This window comes from Pholis gunnellus (genome assembly GCF_910591455.1).
Source record: "Pholis gunnellus genome assembly, chromosome: 1".
Classification (NCBI taxonomy): Eukaryota; Metazoa; Chordata; class Actinopteri; order Perciformes; family Pholidae; genus Pholis; species Pholis gunnellus.
This window is the reverse complement of record NC_136528.1, coordinates 21,498,666-21,517,213: the sequence shown is the minus strand read 5'-3', so window position 1 is coordinate 21,517,213 and position 18,548 is coordinate 21,498,666. Positions and strand designations below refer to the sequence as shown.

Here is an 18,548-nt window from a genome sequence, read left to right as displayed (position 1 = left end):
TGGACAGGATGAAAAATTGTAAGAACGAATAATCTACATTTCACAGATCATTCCCAAAGTTTGTTTTTCTCTCCCAGCAGGACACTGTCAGCTCTCAACATGCTAACACAAGCTTCAGCTCACTACTCACAGCACAGAGTTGGATGGGGCCCTTGTCCAGGATACAGGATTGTACTTGCAAAAGCTTTGGAAGTCTTATCATGACAGACAATCATCAGCCGTTCTTTCCCATGAGCGAAAAAAAAAAAAGAAAAACTAAAAGAGTGCACATAGAAAACTTTGTTTCTCCTTCAGTCAGGATGCTCTGAAACCATGCGACATGGACGTGCCCATTAACGAGCCCACCCCTGATGTCCCAGATGTCACTGACCTGTCGGGGATGTCCCGGGGAGCTTTAGCCCCTCCTGCTCGAGGCACAGCCTTCGAACCCTTGTTGGCCGTCATGTTTGTCTGCAAACCGCCCACTCACCTGACGGACAAACACAAAGATGTGAAACATTTAAAAAAGCTGCAGCATTCAAGTAAATAAACATGAACTCGTACTGTAGACTGAAACACCTCTACGGTCGTTTGGATTTGTCAATTAGTGTTATTAGGAATTTAGACTATTACTAAAATATTAAATAGAATTCAACTTAGTAGATACACAAAATGATTCAATCCTGTCTTGAGCATGGAATTAAATGGAGTGCCACATCAAATACAAGATGGCCAACATTCCTGTAAGACCACAGCTGCTTAACTTTGGCATCAAACTATAAACACAGATTCCAAAAATAACAATTTTGATCACTATAACCCTATAACTGATATTAGCTTGACTTGACACAACTTTTAACACTCTGAACCCTATTGTTGACTTTTCTCAATCCCAAATTAACATGAGAGAGGGGAGAAAGGTAGTTGTTGAGCGTGACAACTTTTCGTAAAGCAAGCTAATAGAAAATCCTGCAAAGCACTCCACAGATGTCATGTTCAATCTTCAGTGTTAACATTGCAGACGAATTGTCATAACCAACACAGCATGTAGACTATGTTGTGCCAGAAAACTCTGATGCTTCAGGCACAGCTTCTGCTCCACTTAAAAAAAATTATATTTAAACAAAGGTTTGGATCATAGCCATCGAGGAAATTTGGAAAGAATTCCATTATTCTCTGGGTAGCAGCCAGGTGAATAATGGCACAAACCTGAAGAAAAATGCAGTCAAAATTGACCAGTTGGATGTGTGCAGAGACATTAAGGTTTAGTAGTTATATTGCAGGTGCCTGATGTTTGTTGTGCATGATTTAAATCAAGGTCACCACCATGGTTCCCAGTTTGTCTGGCACTGCACTTTATGTTTCATTACATTTTAGAGGCTGTCGATCCGCTGCCTTCAGGTGGCTGCAGATAATTAACTGATTTTATACAGTCTAAAAGCAGCTGAGGATAACAGAGACTGGTAATAGTCTCATTAAAGGGTCAGTGAAACAAATGCTATTGATATTTATTTTCGAGGCTGATACTGATATTTAAGAGTTCATAACATCAGATACCAAGATATCGCTCGATTAGTCTTTTTTTTTCATAAAGAGACAACATAAACAAACGTGTCCACAACATTTACTAACTGTGGCATTTGAGAAATAGTTAGAAATTAAACTTGTCAGTACTCTCTGATGGACAAACTATGTAATGAAGACACTGGTGCTAAGTTACTGCGATAGCATCTTTGGCATTTCTGTACTGTGATTTCTTCTTACGCATCGGTCGACATGTATATATATATCAGCTAATATTGGGTGATATATTAGCCCGAAAGATTGATCGGTGTAGCTCTAATATCTAGCCGCGCAGATAGTTTGGGCTTTATTTGCTCAAAGATTTCTGCCTCTACCTCAATATAATGGAGGTGAATGGAAATATGTTGATAGTGCTAAACAATATTGCTGGGACCTGCTTAAAGCATGCTCTCACACATGCATGTTGGTTTTACTTGTGGACTGTGGATCAGTTTCAATTAACTATTTAACAATGTCAAAAGTCCAAGAACAGCAGGAAAAACAGTTAAGAGATCTTCCTTACAATAAACATTTCCTGGACTTAATCTTAAATTAGACCAGCACTTAGTTCAAATTGTTGACTATTGCCCCTGAAAATCACTTTCGGAAATGCAGCAATGACCTTTTCAAAAAGGCTCAAAGCGAATGTTCTGGTGCATAGGAAGGTCAAATGGAGATCCCTAGAGATTAGAGGTGGAGGATGGGAGGGTGTTTGGCAGCATGGCTTGTTTACAGGAAGTTGTTGTATGAAGAAGCCAGCCAACCAGTAGTGGAGTTGAGTCCTATGGAGACAGATGAGGAGAGAGAGGGAGCATTCCTGCTGTCAGCTATTTCCTGTAACTGTGGCTTGTGCTAAGAGGACGGGGCATGCATCATTATTTTCATCAAAGAATTATGTTGTCCTGTCCTGCCTACTACTCTCCATGAAAAACACTACACTCACAGTGCATTTTGCCAGAAGACAAAATAGGACATGAACACTAGGACCCTATATATTCTGTGGTGCAGACAGTACTTCCGTAATTAAACGTAAATGTGTACAGACATACATTAACCAGTGTGTCAAGTGACTCAAGTTTGAAGGTGACGGAGAGGGACATTTGTTCCAAAATAAGAACACTTTTCAAATAATTGATCAAAGAGCTTTTGACACATTTGGGAGAAAGAATACTGATTGCATTGAGGATTGTCCTGTGAAAACAGACTCTCTGGAATGCCAAATGGAAAAAATGGTATCCATGATTGCATAATAAAACAAAACAAATCATTTTGGAAAGGAAATTGAGACCGAAATAACTTAGAACTTGAGAAATACAACATTTCATATTACTCTAAATTAAACCAAATGAAAAAAGTCTGCTTACATAAAGTTCAGACACACTGGCAGTTGTGTAAAATATTATTTCTGATTACAACCTGCTGGAAAAATGTTGGATGTTTTGGAAGTGAAATTCAATATTCTCTCTTTGATTGAAAACATGAAGCTTCAATTTGTAAAACCATAAAAAACTGCAATCAGCTGCCAGGAGCTAAAGAAACTAAATTATTTTAAATTGTGTCAGCTCCACACACTTTAGTTATATTAAGCAATGTTTATTTGTAAGAATTCATCCTTGTATTTTTTTGGGGGGGGGACTGAGAAAGCTACAATCACAGAAATGGCTCAAGGAGGCCCAAGACGGACTTTGCAGTGTAAACACGAAGGCGTTAGCCAACTGACTTCCTGAGGTCTGATACCATCTCCCTACACAAAACCACAGGCTGTAAACAACCACTTCTAAGAAAGCTCTAGAGTACCTTTTAAGTGCATTCAACCAGATTCAAGACAAATTTTCACTTGAGAAGCCAGAGCCAACGGTCAACAGTGAGAAGTCAACCGCTTCATGCCGACTCCTCCAATCACGCGAGTGTCTTAATGACAAGCGTGACATTAAATGGTGGTAAAATGTTTGTGACCACCTAATGATTTTGATTACAAATATTAATTCGGTCTCCACCAACTCCTGAGGGAAATATCTGGCTCTTTTGCTGCTGAATGCTCAACTATATTCACCAGCTTGTCACTAACTGTCTCTGTCTGCTGTTTTGTGCAGGTATAGTGCGTTTTTAGTATTTGTCTTGCTGAAAAAAGCTAGATGCCGCAGCTGGAGACAACACTGATGAGAACGGTGGGACTGAAACAAAACAATAAAGTTCTGGTCCGTAAAAACCTAAACAATAATCTGAAAGACACCAAAACTCTCCGTAGATCTGAGGGAAACTGAAATGATAATTGATAATTCTCGGTGACTACATCACAATGAGCAACACCTTTTACATTACACCACTGTTAATATAAAAATCTTCAGAGAAGATTACAAGTTTCCCTCTCTTTCCCTTTATCCTTATACATGTAGCAGTCACTGCCATTACTTCAAACTCAAACCAGAGAGATGAGACATCCATGAGTGTGTCTGTCTTTGGCTATGACATAACAAATCCCAAAAGGCTAACTTTCTCTAAGATATTCAATGCCATCATCTTCATGACCTAATGGCTAGATTTTTTCCTGGTTTTGTCATGTTCATATGCCAGAAGTACTAATTGATTACATGAGAGGCATATCTATGACGCATATCTTTCTCAGCAACAAGAGCATATTCATGAAATGAATGGGTCTCCATTAGACTATCTGGGCGGGAATGAAAGAGCCCTTTGTGTTTAATACGTCCTTGAGAGGGAGATGTGGTTAAAAAGTAAGTCTCTTATCAGCCGTGTGTGTGTGTGTGTGTGTGTGTGTGTGTGTGTGTGTGTGTGTGTGTGTGTGTGTGTGTGTGTGTGTGTGTGTGTGTGTGTGTGTGTGTGTGTGTGTGTGTGTGTGTGTGTGTTAAAGAGACAGACTAGATTAGCAGGTAAAATATCTTTGAAAAGAGATTCTGCACGTCATTGGCCCTGTCAAATACGACAGATCATCTGATACACTTTTCTCTTAACTACAAGCAGGAATGTCCTAATATTTTCCCCATCCATCAGACCTGCGGCTGCATTCGAAATATTAAAGAATGTTTTCAGTGGGTGAAAGAAAGCAGAGGAGAGGGGCAGAAACACCTGGACCTGATGCCAAGAGCTTGTTTTTCATTCAACAAAGACTACACTCAAATATGTGCTCTCTCAGCACCTGGCACTTGGTGTTCAGACTATGAGAGCACAGCACAATTTTATGACGTCATAACTTTCACTAACCTCTGACTGGGTTCAGTTTGAGACCTTTGTTTATCCTGAAATATGCAGTAGCAGACACAAGTCTAATATCGTCTTCTTCTGCCTCTCCCTACTCTGCTTTTCTGGCTGACCTGGTCCTCATTTTCTGCTGATAAGCAACCTGACTTCAAGGTTTTTAAAAACCACGACCGAGCTTACTGCCAGCCAAGAAGCAACGGAGAAAAGAAGAGCGAAAATTGCTGTAAATTCTCAACTCTTTCCAGACGTCACAACTCATGGGCAGGCATGAGCCCACACAATGATACATGCCATTGTTTCAATATCTGCAGAGAGACCAGTTGTGTCCACTACAGACAAAAAGAGACTTGAGCTGGTATGTTGAACAAAGCATTGTCGTAGTTCTGGTCGAAAGGAAAGAAGCTCTTGATACTCAATAATTCAGTCTGCATGAAAGCATTCACGAGACACTATGAGCTGAACATCACAAATGTACACACAAACAAACAACCCTGTACTGCAGGACAAACATAATGGAAAGTCAGAACCTCTCAGCTGAAACTAAAAGATTGATGCATCACACTCTGGATGTATATTCTTTAAAGAACCAGCTGACTCTGGATAGCAGTTTAAAGCTCTGGCAGCCTTAATATGTCTCTATGTAAAAGAAAACCACCAAGGTTGGTGCACATAGCTGTACCTATATAATTACCCCCATACTCTACCACATAGCTCGCCATGCTGCCACTATATAGCTCAATTGACCAGGTGGAACCAATTCTTGGAATCTTTTTTTATCTCGTTTTTAAGCCACTTCAGCTTCTTTTTTTTTTTCCTGAGTGGCCATGGCATATTTTCTCTTTGTGGAAAAGAGGAAAAACCCTTCTGTGTAACCTAGATATGAGCATGCACAGCTGCAGAGGCAGGCATGTGGAAAACAGGCTTAAATCTATCTGAGCTGCAGCGGGGGTGCTGGAGTTTGTGTCACACAGCTGACCTCTGACACACAGTCTTTGACTTTTCTAAGGACATTAAGTAGATAAGATGTATTCTTGTTTGCTTCTGTTTTAAAGTCACAGTTCAGCCAAGCCAACAAAAACAATAATAATTTGTACATTACCTGTGTTGTTGCTCATTTTCTCTACTATGAGCATATATGTCAATGTTAATCAGCTTCAAGATGTTAAATATTAAGATAAGATTTGATTTTTGTCCTTAAATGGGATGTTTCAATTTTAATTTGCAATCCACAAGCATTTTTTTTTTAAAAATCCGCCAAAAGCCGAACCAGTGTGTTTTTCCATAAACAACTGTTGTAAATTTAAAAAAAAGACAGTGCAAGAAAATAAAGAAGTGGGAGAAAGACCTGCAATGTCATCAATTATTCCTAAATCTACTCGATCATTATATTTGCTAAACCTTTCTTTATACACTTTCAACCTAAGCAAGTCATAAAATCTTCCCAGCAGTCGCCATTGGTTTCTTTTGACCATAAAGCTGATCTTTACCTAATGACCTATTATGTAATTCAGACTTGCTAAAGCACAAATTCAAAACGCTAAGAAAAACAAATGATTGGAGACTTACTTTAGATAGTTCTCTGGCTTCCAAAGGTCATATTTGCATTACTACTTTTGCCTAAAGTAGTACGTGAATTAATTAAGATAACTAGAAATGATCTCATAAAGGAAACAGTAGTGTACATGATGACGTTACATAATGAAATTCCTTCGATTACATGATCTGGAAATTCCAAGAGTAAAGCACTTTATTATAGGTTATAGGCTACAGGCTGTCTACATTGTTAAGAGGAGGCGGGTGTGTTTTTTTAGCTAAAAGGGTCCACAAACACTGTTTGCATTGAGACATCAAAGCTATAGTCGTGAACTGCTGGTATCGGAGCCGGCAATGTTGGATTAACTAGCATCCTGAATCAATGAAGGCATCTCATTACGTCTTAAAGTCGACCTTTGGATCATGCGGATCCCACTGATTCATTGCACCTCCCTGGGTGTATAGTGCAGAAAGAGAACTGGTTATAATGTGACAAGTTAGATTGCACTGTGGCTGTAGGTCAGTTATGACCAAACTGAAAACCTAAAAACGTGACAAAAAAAGATATGCCATCTGCATTGTGCACACCCAGTGAAAGTGTAAAGTATTATCTCAAGCAACAAGTGTCAAAGCAAAGTCAGAGGCTGTAAACCTTGGATTATAAATCAGAGATGGATGAAGTGTTCAACGGTAACTAGCACAGGCAGACAACAAGGAAAACTACGAGACAGACCCTCATATAAACCTGTCACAGGTTTGATAGACTTTGCATCTGACTTCCAACTGTGCTGTAATACAAGTTACACGTCCTGTAGCCAGGCACTTAAGCTACAACTATAAATGTACATCAGGGTGGATGTGTCATGAGGAGGGGCAATGAAAAGTGGAAGTAGATTTTCTCATCTAAAGAAGCATGTTTTCTCAGTGGATGATAACTTCAGTTGAGCTTGGGGGTTCAAGTTCAGAGAGATGGTCTTGTGACCTGAACAACACTCAACTGAGAAATTTGATTAGAAGAAATGATATAGAAATATTCTCTCCACTCTAAACAGCTAACTTTGGCTCCCTTCAGTGACCCTGAACAAAACAGCGCTGATCTATGGCAAACAGTATCAGACTCTTAACACTAAGCAACAATCAGTCATGTATTAAGTGTATGAGTGTAAAGTAAAGTACTGATGAACAGCAAGAATTCTCCAAGAATCACTTTAATAAAAGATTAAAAAACACTGAACGTCCAGTTAAACTTATAAAGTGATGAAAAGAGGAAAGATGTGTGAATTTCTATCTACTTTTGTGAATCACTGTTACACCAACAAAATACAACAGTGTTCTTGAAACTGTCAGCTCGGAGACATTGTTGTTACGTATTATTAAATCACACCACACCAGTCACACCAAAACTATTTGGATGGATAGATAGCACCAGGAGAGAGTAAAATCCCTTTCATTGTGATGCTGAGTGAACAGCAGTGCATTTAAAAGCGTCTGGTGATAGGCCAGACTCACTACTGTTTATCTGAAAGGAGAACAGAGAAGAATTTCCTCAATAGCTTTGTGTTGACAGTCCCGTCCAGTGAGAGGCGAAGGTCATTGTTTGATCTGCACAATAGAAAGACTTTAAGGGGAATAAAGACAGCTAAAGAAAGCCAGTAATGTCTCCAGGGTTTGTATTATAGTGTATAAGATAAGATCATCAGGATTTAAGTTGTAATCTGTTAAGAAAACTCACATTCATGATAGCAAAGCTTCCCATATTTAAACAAACCACTCAGCAAATGCCTTAGCTGCTCTAAACGTGACAATGTGTTAATACTTTAACAATTGGACGTGTTTAAAATCTTTGAATCTGCATCAGGATCTTTATCCAAGTAAGTGCAGGAAGCCATAAGAAAGTGGAGAAAATGTTTTTCGGTGTTTTTTGTTTTTTTAAAAGGCACATCTTTCAGTCTAACAAGATTATTTTAAAGATTCCAGGATCCATATGTGCACCAAAGATTCACTTTTGCTTAATCCATGGCCTATGCTATATTTACACCAAATAGTATTGTAATCGCCTATAAGTTTAAATAAAAAATACGCTTTAATCAAAATGATAGCTAACTAACTAACTCAACAAGGCAGGAGTATGTTGTGGGGAAAAACTACAATACTGATATGAATTGTGTCTTAAGATTATTATATTAAACCTTTACTGTTTTCTTCATGACATGTACATGATGTCATATACAGTAGTCTGCATGTGTCTGTACTGTCTAGGCCTACAGCACATACAGCATTTACAAAGAAAACGGCATGTGTACAACCTTGTAGAGAAATCTGTATAAACTATGACCATAAACACACAGTCGGACAAAACACACAGCACGCATTTACAGGTCACATATGTTGTTTCATGTGTTTTATCTTCCTGAACACACAAAAGAGTGTCCCCTCTAAATCCAAACTACAACAGGAAAAGGACACAGTGAGTCCAGTGATCTGATCTGGAGTCTTGTGCAGTTTCTGTTTATCAGCTGGTTTGACTTTTTAGAATGTTAAGGCGATAATTTTGTCTAATTACAATCCACAGAGTTACTGCCTGTATCCGCTGGGACATTTTTCTTCATTCAAAGGGTAAAAAAAAACAACCCAGTCTGGTGTTTTAGCCTGCTTACTGCACTTCATCGCTTAAACATGTAGCTGTTAGATGACCAAATAAGGTCACATGGAGATTAGGACTACATTTAAACGCACCTTGCAACTTTTTTTCCCTTTTACGTTTTTCTTTCGGACCCTTGTTTTTTGGTAGTTTGTACCGTTTTCCTACCGCGAGCTAAAAGTTTAACCCTCGTCAATAACAGCTAAAAAAAAAAAGCAAACTTTTAACGTTACCTCCGAGTTTCTCCTCACATCCATGGCTGCTGACATTTTGAGATAATTCCCCTTTACGCATACATCCGTCTGCGCGTTAAGAAACTTTTTTTTGCCGGAAACCTGCCCTTCTCAATAAACTCCGATTTATGTCTTTCCAACCAAAACCGACAAAAAGGGTAAAAGCTCGTGCCTCCCCTCTCACAGCCTGCTGCAGGGTGGAAGGCAGGACTTGTTACCATGGAGCCGGGTTGTTTGCCCCCCACTTTTCTCTGGATTTGGCCCCCTGCCCTCGTGCCCTCCTCAGACAGGCATTCAGCCCCTCTCCCTTGTTTATTGTCACGGTGGGGCCAAGGAGTGTGGTTGAATATTCAGGAGCTGAAGGGGCTGCTGGCTGCTGATGGGATGAAACCCATGTTGCCAGCATTGCACCACATTGTCATGCTGAAATCCCCCACACTACTTGGCTCATAGGAATATATTTCAACCGCCACACAAAGATGTCTTTCATTTGTCAGAGATGACTGTGTAACCAAGCAGCCCAGGGACCAGTTGCGGAAGAAGTATTCAGATATTTCAGGAAAAAAGTATTCCCATTCAAATGCACTTAGTAGTCTACCAGAAGTAAAGGTACTCATTATGCAGAAGGGTCCATTTCAGAATAGACCATTCTTCATAAATGTATTGAAGTAGCAGTATAAAGTAGCACAACATGGAAATATTGATGTAAAGTGCAAGTACCTCATAATTGTACTTAAGTACAGTGCTTAAATAAATGTACTTACTGTACTTACTTTTCTCCACAGCTAGAGAGCAGCAACAGTGACCAGGTTTTGAATCAAATACATTTGGCAGATATTTAGTGGTGGAAGAAATATTGGGATCCTTAAGTCAAAATGGTGATACCGCGAGGTAAAAATACTACATTACGAGTAAAAGTCCTGCATTTGGAATCTTATATAAGTGACATAACACGAATATCATTCAAAATGTGCTTGCATTTTAATTAATTTTGTTAATTAAGTTAAGATCAAATACATCAAAACATCACTTAAAGAGTTACACCCACTGAAAATCTTTACTTGCAGCAGTGATGCAGAGGTGTACTCCAGGACCCCATGACATCACTTGTGGGTGTGGTTACAGGTTCAACACAGCCCCAAATCTGTCAGCAGATGCAGCCTGGTGTTAAGTTACTCTTTACGTACAGTACTTTAGCAAATGTGCGTATATTACATTCCACTTTTGCATATCTCTCAACATATTCTAAACAAATCTAAAGTGGCTGGGTGTGCTTTAGAGCTGAACCACAGGTCTAAACTTGAGGTGACCACAAAAATGAAAATATTCATCCATAATATAATATCCCCCCCCCCCAGGTCTGAGTTAACTCCAACCAAATTACACCACTTAACTCTCTCTGTGCTGTGGTTCTGGAGCATTCACTGCATAACACAGAGCAGCTTTGTAATGTAATCCCACGTAAAACATCTCAGACTGTATACTGTGCATGTTCATTGGGACATTTATCTACTGTATATAGCACCTTTCAAGAACATACATTTAGCAGTGCTTTACAGTAAACATGACATAAACACATACATTTCTTTCAGAAATCCAATGTGTTGATCAAAGCTGATCAAAATAATCACTGAACAAACAAAACATATCTGCTCTGTAGGAACTACATGACAGGGATCATCCTCGTGATAAATACCTTTTATAATCTGATTTATCTATCGATTTTTTATTTTTATTTTTTAAATAGAAAGTTTGAACATCTACAGTTCCCGCTGCTGACGAGGACTGTGTGATTCAGTTAAAAGCACCAGAACAAGCAAGTGAGTGCACCTTGATTGGAGATTGTTTTGTCGAGGACAGTTTCAACTCTAGAGCTCGGCACCAAAACATTTTGTGGGGGTTTTTTCAACTGTTTTACGATATATTTAACTGTGAAAGTGCTCCTATACTCACAATATATTCATCATGCTTTCAAACATGAAATCCTATTCCACTCCAAGTTTACTTTTTAATGCTGCTGCATGCAACATCTTTACACCAAATGTGGAAGCACGACCCATCCATAAAACCTCTCCTCTCAGTCTCTTGGGGTGTCTTATCATCCCACAGACTTGGGACTTGGGAACAGAGGAAGTCACAAAACTCAGACATCCGTCATCACAGTTTGTCCCTTTAAGTCAGCAAGAGGCCTACAAGCTCTGCCACTGTGCAACTTTTCTCAGAGACCCACTTAAAACCTTTTCAAGGTCTCGTAAAAGAATGTCCTTCCGGAAAACACTGCAAATCCTCACTGTCTGAGCACAAAAGACAGAGGCAGTGACTCCTTTTTGTGGGATGTTTTACCAGAAGTTTGTACTCTCATGGAATTCATTGTTTCCATTGATCGCGGCGCCATCTGCCTTTCTCATTAAAAGCCACATCCTCTTCTTGCATGACATGGGAGCATCAAACAAAGTTCAAAACATAGCATGGCGCGCATCTGCACACATACGTCGTTACGTCTTTGACAGGACGCTCTACTGTACGATGCCAGGATCCAAAAACTTAATAAACAGAAAGTTTTAGGAGTGACCAGAGCTCTGGTGCTGTAAATCTTAGGTCTGTCTTCCCACTCTCATCACTATACACCTGCTAAACCCACAGCCACAAGGGAATGAGTGTTTATTTTCTCAAATAAAATCCCTAAACCTTATGTGTGTTTGTTAAAGATCCACCGTGAATCCCAAATCCTAAAACAGTCAAGGGGGATTATTTCACAGCTCTATGGGGATTTTCCCACCTACACCTCAGATTCTTTCTTCCAGCTTCTGCAAGTCCACATGGTTCGAAGGGTCGAGAGGAGCTAAGGAAATATTGAACCCATTTGAAGATATATTTGGTGCAATAAACACCATATTGGGTTTCACAAACAGACCCGAGGCAGCTCTTAAACTCCAGGATTAAGTTGAGGCTGACGTGTCTAGTCAACACATCTGACAGCACTGTCAGAGAAGACTTGTGAAGTAAAGATACCCTCTCCTCGATACGCTGCAAGTGTCTTCTGCACAGCAGCTGAAAACAATATGATCTAACAACTACTTCATTTTTTCTAATACTTGCCAAACATGTAACATTTTCTATTTGCCAAGGGAGAATAACAAGGAATGTAAGCTGTTTGATTATTCATATTTGCAGCCTTAGGCACACTTCCAACCTGTACAGTCACCATTTCTTCAACAAATGGAGAGGATACAAATTACACTTACAACTTGTTATTAGTACTGGGAACTCTATCTTTCGGATACAGTATGCACCATAACCTGAGTGATACAAAAACACTCAATTAGAAAAGTTAGATTTTAATCTACAAAAATATGCTACAAACCGGGTAAATCTTCGATTCATGGATTTAACAACTTGAAATGGAACATTTTGTCTGAAAATCAGAAGTTTCATAGTTTTCATAACACACTGTGCATCATTGTTTAGCACAAGGACAGTCCTTTATCTCATGGCATGTTAACTTTTCCCCGCATACCAGCTAAAGCATCAGTCTGTCTACTGACTCAGAAACCTTGAAGGCAAATGTAGCGTAATGGTGTGATGTTTCACACACTGGAGTTTGTGCGTGTGTGTCGGGCGGGTTTGGCAAAGTGTCTCAATTAAACTCAAACTCGTTGGGACATGAAGGAAAAGGTAAACACGGGTGAGTGTGTCAACACTGTATGAGGAGTGCAACTGACATTAGTTATCTTGATGGATCAAATGCAAAGGCTGAGGCGCCCCCTGTAGGTCAACACTTGCAAATGCAGCACGAAAACTGAGAAGAACTACTTTTTCCCCCTAAACGTCAAACAGTGGATTAGACAATGCAACAACATCGATCAAAGTCAGCGTGTACGAACAACTTCATGTCAGTCATGTCAACAATACAACAGACTATAAGATACAAAGAAAGTTTCTTTTCTCATCAACACAACTCTCTGAAGATGCTACAAATACTGTAAGTTACTTAAAAAGGCAAAAGAATGTCGGATTTCCATATATACATTTAATGAGGCGAAACAAACAGCTTACCTGTCTGTGTGTGTGTGCTGTTGCAGTGTTTGCTCAATGATCCATTCTTTACCAGAGAGTGTGAGTCGCTTTCTGTCTGAACTGGCTGAAAACTGATTTTTTTTTTTTCTGCGGAAAATAGTCTCCTCCGTATAACTGGATGAAATGTGAAAGAAAAAAAGGAAAAGTGGACTGCACAGGAAACGATGACGCATCTGTATGGAAATCACTTTGCTTAATAAAATCGAAGAGGCTGGGGGTTATCTAACATTTGCAGACAAATTAAAGTCGTCTTAGTTTCGTTCAACAGATGTTAATGAAGAGTTAAACTGCCCATTTCTAGTTTTTTGAGTGAATGAAGATTCATGTCAACATGCTTGTAGCTTTTTAAAGGGAATTATGAGTATGTGTTCCATTGGCAGTGTCAAATTGAATGTAAAAAAAAGTTGCCAAGACAGTAAACAGGAACCATGTGTCAAAATCCAGTTTTAATGGCTTAAATATTTTAGTTGGTGCATATCCTAAAGCAATTTTGCATTTAAATGATCACAAATGTATGAGGAACTCAAGACAAGGTATTATACCAGTAGATTTAAATAACACTGGGCAAAATGAGTTGGGAGAGTGTGTGTACAAGCAAAAGTCTGCATATTCCTCTTAGTTGTGGTGAGCGATGTTGATTTCATCAAACTATAGAAATTGTGTTCATGTCAATGCAGACTTACGTAGTAGAAACTGGTAAGCAGATTGTTTAGCTGGTTAGGCCTGCAGCTAATGTGAAGCACAAAGACATTTCAACAAATGCAAGAATCACAAATATTACATCAATTTATTTCAAAGTTAAAGGTATAACATATACAATAGTTAAGAACACTTCCATAAGTCCGTGCACAGCCCAACTACACACACAATGAACTCCCTTGCACTCAGAATAACACCACTGTCATACTAATGCTGCCTGATAGACAACAAGGACCTTCCCAGTGGAACTGATGTTAGACCGAGCACATAGAAGTGCCAAAATAAAGACTACTCATTAGATTTGTTTAGGCAGTTGAAGAGAGCACTGACTTCAGGAGGGTCTTCAACAGACGAGGATCAATAGCACAGCTACGATTACTATGACATCACCAAGAGATTGCATCGATTCCTGCAACGAGGTTCAGTGACACTACTTTGAGATACCAAATTAAATGTGAAGCGTTAAATGATGGATTTCACACCAGTTATCAGACATGAAACATCATGGTAGGAATGAAGGATTCAAAACACATTTATAAAAGATTTGTTATAAAACATGCATTTTTGAAGAAGGCTGAAAGATTTATATTGTACACTTTTTCCTTTCTCCTGTGCAGTAGTTTCAAGTTATATTAGTTTCTGGGTGTGGAAAGTACCCACCAGCTACATGTTCAGATCATGACTGCAGCCAGGAGGCTAGTCTAGTTATCCAGTTAACCAACATCTGGATGTTTTACTCTGAAAGCCAGTAAAAGCTTATAAATGTGAAACACTTGCCAGCTTTGGACTGTCGGGAATCCACCTGACACTGTGGCTAGAAAGAGTTGGAGAACGTTACAAAATATTCACTTGAAAGATTTATTTTGATCTCACATTAGTTAAGTCTCTCCCATCAAATTCTTCACTGCTAATTTTCTGGTGACTTGGCACTTCTGCAGACCAGACCGCAGGCAGAGAGTAAATTCTCCTTTTGGAAAAATGCTATTTAAGACTGTTCATTCAAGATTGTGCAAAAATGAATTCACCGTGATCTCTTGTGCTGCCTGCAGACTAAATAAGAGTTCCCAGCTTTGATCGTACATTTAACAGGGACCTCTGCTCTACAGATCCACATCTCCTCACCGTGTTCACCTGGGAAGTGTCACACCGGAGGAGATACAAACCACAAATGAGAGAAAGGGAGTGATATAAATTGAGGGCTCTGTCACAGTGATTTTTTTAATTTTTTTTTGCTCCACCAGTAACTCTCGCTCGCCGGGCAGTTTAACTGAGAACAACGTGACGGTCGAACACAGACTTCCTCTGTTCCTGGACCTGCCTCCTCCAGCGCTGCTGAGCATGCTCCACTTTGTTCAGCATGTTGGGTCGAGAGTGCGAACGGGACAGAACATTGTGAGCGTTGGCAAAAGGCTGCTGGTCCTGAAAACAAAAACAAAAACTACATGATTAGCCTAAAAAGGTGAGACATATGTCAGTGGGTCACTTATAGGTTCATCTTGTAAGACTAGGAAAATAGGAAATGCACAAACAAAGTATTTTGTAACTTGTTTTGAGTGCTATAAAATAAAGTCACAATTGTTACTCTCAGAAGAGCACATAATAAAAGTAAATGCAGGAACTAGATTGGGAGGATCACAGCCACAACTGACATCTGTGGCAAATGTGTTGAGGAAAATAAACCAAAATTATCAGTTGGGCAGCCGCTCTGTATCAAAGACTGACTAAACATTACAAGCCCACCATTTCCTCTATAATTAACGTAGCAGCAGTACTTGCCCTCATACTGGTTTTGCTTTCAAATCTCTCCGCTTTTGTTTTGGTCCAGTGACAAGCTACACAGAGCCTAAACTTTGGGTGAATTAGATATTTGGAGTACTTCAGTCATTTAAAGCTTTCTCTAGCTGTTTTAACAGCAGTCTGTTGCAGTGCAACAAATACAGTAAATGCTAATTGCATGTCTTCCATTATTTGCTGACAAACAGCTTAGTAACCTCTACTTTTAATTCAACAGAAGTTAGACAGTGTACCAGCATCTATCGAAGTGTTCACACTAACCATGGAAAACATTTCCGTGCTTACTATTGCTTAGTCACATTTTTATAGCAAAAGCTTTGTTAGGAGACACCTCTCATGCAACGCTGACTCTTGGCGAAACCACACAGACGTGCTCAGCAAGTCAGCTGCAGCTGTTTCTGCTCGCTTAGATACAGTAATGGGAACCGGCATATTTTAGACTCATTATATTTCAATGTTTTCCAGGAAACCCGTTTAGTGCTTTCATGCTGCCTGAAACTGCAAGAAAATTCCTCTTCACTGATGGAGAAGAACAGACGGAGAGCAGTCTTTACTGCCTGGACAAACTCTAGAAACAGAGTGGAAAATCTGTTTATTTCTGATATATACCGAAACATGACCTGCCACTGTAAGAGTACATACATTGTAAAACCCTTTTGGGTTGAAAATTAATACAAAAACATATTTTTGGGGGAAACAGACTACTGTTTGGCTTTGGCTTTAATCACACGACCTGATAAAGACACCTGGTATCTCATTTAATGAAGTTTAAGAATCAGGTTCGTGGCAAACGCATGTACAGATAGTGTGATGTGAACAGAAAAGGGTTGAAGCTGCCTGCATCTAATCACTCGTCTTACAGTTTCCCTGCAGCAGCTCTGTGCCTGTGAATATGGTTTCTAATGGATCTGATGCAGAGTGAGAGTGAGTATTACCACACAGCACTACTTGAAGGATCTGTTTGGCTTGGTGTAGCTGCTGTAACACTCCATTAAAATGGACATCTTCATGTTTATTTCACCTAAAGATTCAGATTCAGTATTATGTGTTGTGTCTTCTGTGTAATTTGGACACTTGAGAATTATACATTTGTTAGATTTTACCCATAAAGGATGAATCCCATGTGACATGTGCAAAGGGAGGTTAGGGACTTATAATGAAATTCTCATGACAGGAAAGAATTTAGAGTAAATCTCTCAGTACCAGAATCACTACAATATAAAAACTTATTGGATGTTAAGAGTGAGTTGCAATGCTAAAAGTATCAAAAGGAATACATACCCCAACTTCATCATCATTTTGGATAAGCTGTGAGTGTCCAAATAGACGCCTCTTCAGTATGGGCTCCAGGAGAGTCAGGTAGACCATGTAGACCAGCAGCAGGCCCAAAATGGAGAGGTACATTATGATGGTGACCTAAATATTCAGAATGATTACTGATTGGTTTCCTTTGAAAGGATCCGAACACAGAAAGCACAGTGAATAATTGATAATGGATACAATCATTAGGTGGAGCACAGCAGTGAAGTAAGTGACAATACAGATACAAAGGTATTAACAATCCTTTCAATGTGAACTTACCTTAATGGTCCCCGAGCTCCTCTCTTCATATTTACACTCGCAGCGTAAACAGTACGCCTCCACATCCTTTCCGTCAACCGGCATCGGTTCAACCACATGGAGACAGTTACTGAACACCGAGAAAAAAACAACATTAACAAGCTAGTAGGAAGCAGGAAATGGACACTTCATGTCAGTCAGGGGAGTGTGATGACGCATCACTTTGCATACCAGTCTTTAAGAGAGACATTTTGTTTGTAGATCTGACCCTCGATATCCCTGTACGGCGGACAGATGCATTTACAACGGATGTCTTCAGAATTCTGTAACAGATCACATATATCATAATGTTTTCACTTCACACATACCTGCACATTGTGGTGGTCTCACACACACACACACACACACACACACACACACACACACACACACACAATATGTATGCCATATTTAGTTTCTGTATTGATTTAATGGCCTTATTGTTCAGTCTTGTGTTCCTTTACTTTAAAATTGCTATTATAAGAATTAAATAAACAAACTCATAACCTTTGTTTTGAAGCCATCCATACGGTACATTTTTCTCTTATGTCTTAAGTCACATCACACAGACATATTGATCATTAAATTGGTTATTGATTGACAAGCAGCTAAAGATGATGTCAGCTGTTAGCTTCTCTACATAAGTAACACTTTAGCTACAGTATAAACTCAGTTGTCAGTCGGTTGGCCACACCGAACTGAAAGTAACGCAGTCTTATACAACAGTCCGTGGGGCTTATAAGGCTTATGATGTTGCGTTTTGTTTAGCTAACGTTTGATGTAACGTTAGCTTTAGCAACACATGCGACATCGTATAAGTGAGCGTCACAGGAACGTCTCAAACTCAACCGTTTGCAGAGCTAACGTTCATCTTTTAGGGAGATTTAAAGAGGTGAGGATTCCGTTTGATAAGCCATCATCAGAGTGTTCTCTCTAACGTCAGGTTAGCTAACCTATGCTAGTTAAGATTAGCCTTACCTTCGCTGTCACTTGGTTTAAAAGCACAAAACAAGCCACAGAGAAAGCCTGGAGAAGAAATACCGACTTCATCTTCAACGTGACAGTCTGTAACAGATTTACAAAAAAACTACCGTTCAACTATTTACAGAAACAACACCAGCAGTGTAAATAACAGACTAACTGGCGACTTTAGCTATCAAGCTACAAATAAGGTAAACACCAGCTCCCCAGCAGCTGACTTGCAGTTTCCG

At 39.4% G+C, this 18,548-nt stretch overlaps 2 protein-coding genes across 2 annotated transcripts in view; both read right to left on the bottom strand.

Moving 5' to 3' along the window:
• The window catches only part of dennd2b (DENN domain containing 2B), a 38,061-nt gene extending 28,775 nt beyond the window's left edge, over positions 1 to 9,286 (bottom strand). The window contains exons 1-2 of the mRNA XM_079157030.1: positions 9,169 to 9,286; positions 371 to 469 (exon numbers count right to left, since the gene is read on the bottom strand). Coding sequence (XP_079013156.1) covers positions 371 to 444 — 74 coding nt within the window. The 5' untranslated portion in view covers positions 445 to 469; positions 9,169 to 9,286. The remainder of the gene's footprint in view (positions 1 to 370; positions 470 to 9,168) is intronic.
• A 4,727-nt stretch (positions 9,287 to 14,013) lies between these two features.
• On the bottom strand, positions 14,014 to 18,536 carry tmem9b (TMEM9 domain family, member B). Its single transcript, XM_079162529.1, has 5 exons — positions 18,316 to 18,536; positions 17,530 to 17,621; positions 17,320 to 17,428; positions 17,020 to 17,154; positions 14,014 to 15,363 (listed from the first exon to the last, which is right to left on the bottom strand). Exons 1-5 carry the CDS (start codon positions 18,385 to 18,387, stop codon positions 15,208 to 15,210), a joined length of 564 nt encoding a protein of 187 aa, XP_079018655.1. The 5' UTR covers positions 18,388 to 18,536; the 3' UTR covers positions 14,014 to 15,207.
• Positions 18,537 to 18,548: the final 12 nt, after the last annotated feature.

Excerpts from the sequence above, each read along its gene's own strand:
- tmem9b (XM_079162529.1), bottom strand. The coding sequence starts at position 18,387 with ATGAAGTCGGTATTTCTTCTCCAGGCTTTCTCTGTGGCTTGTTTTGTG. Across the intron at positions 17,429-17,529 it reads AATGTCTCTCTTAAAGACTG|TAACTGTCTCCATGTGGTTG; the intron begins GTATGCAAAGTG and ends CTCGGTGTTCAG. Across the intron at positions 15,364-17,019 it reads AAAATGATGATGAAGTTGGG|GACCAGCAGCCTTTTGCCAA; the intron begins GTATGTATTCCT and ends TTTTGTTTTCAG.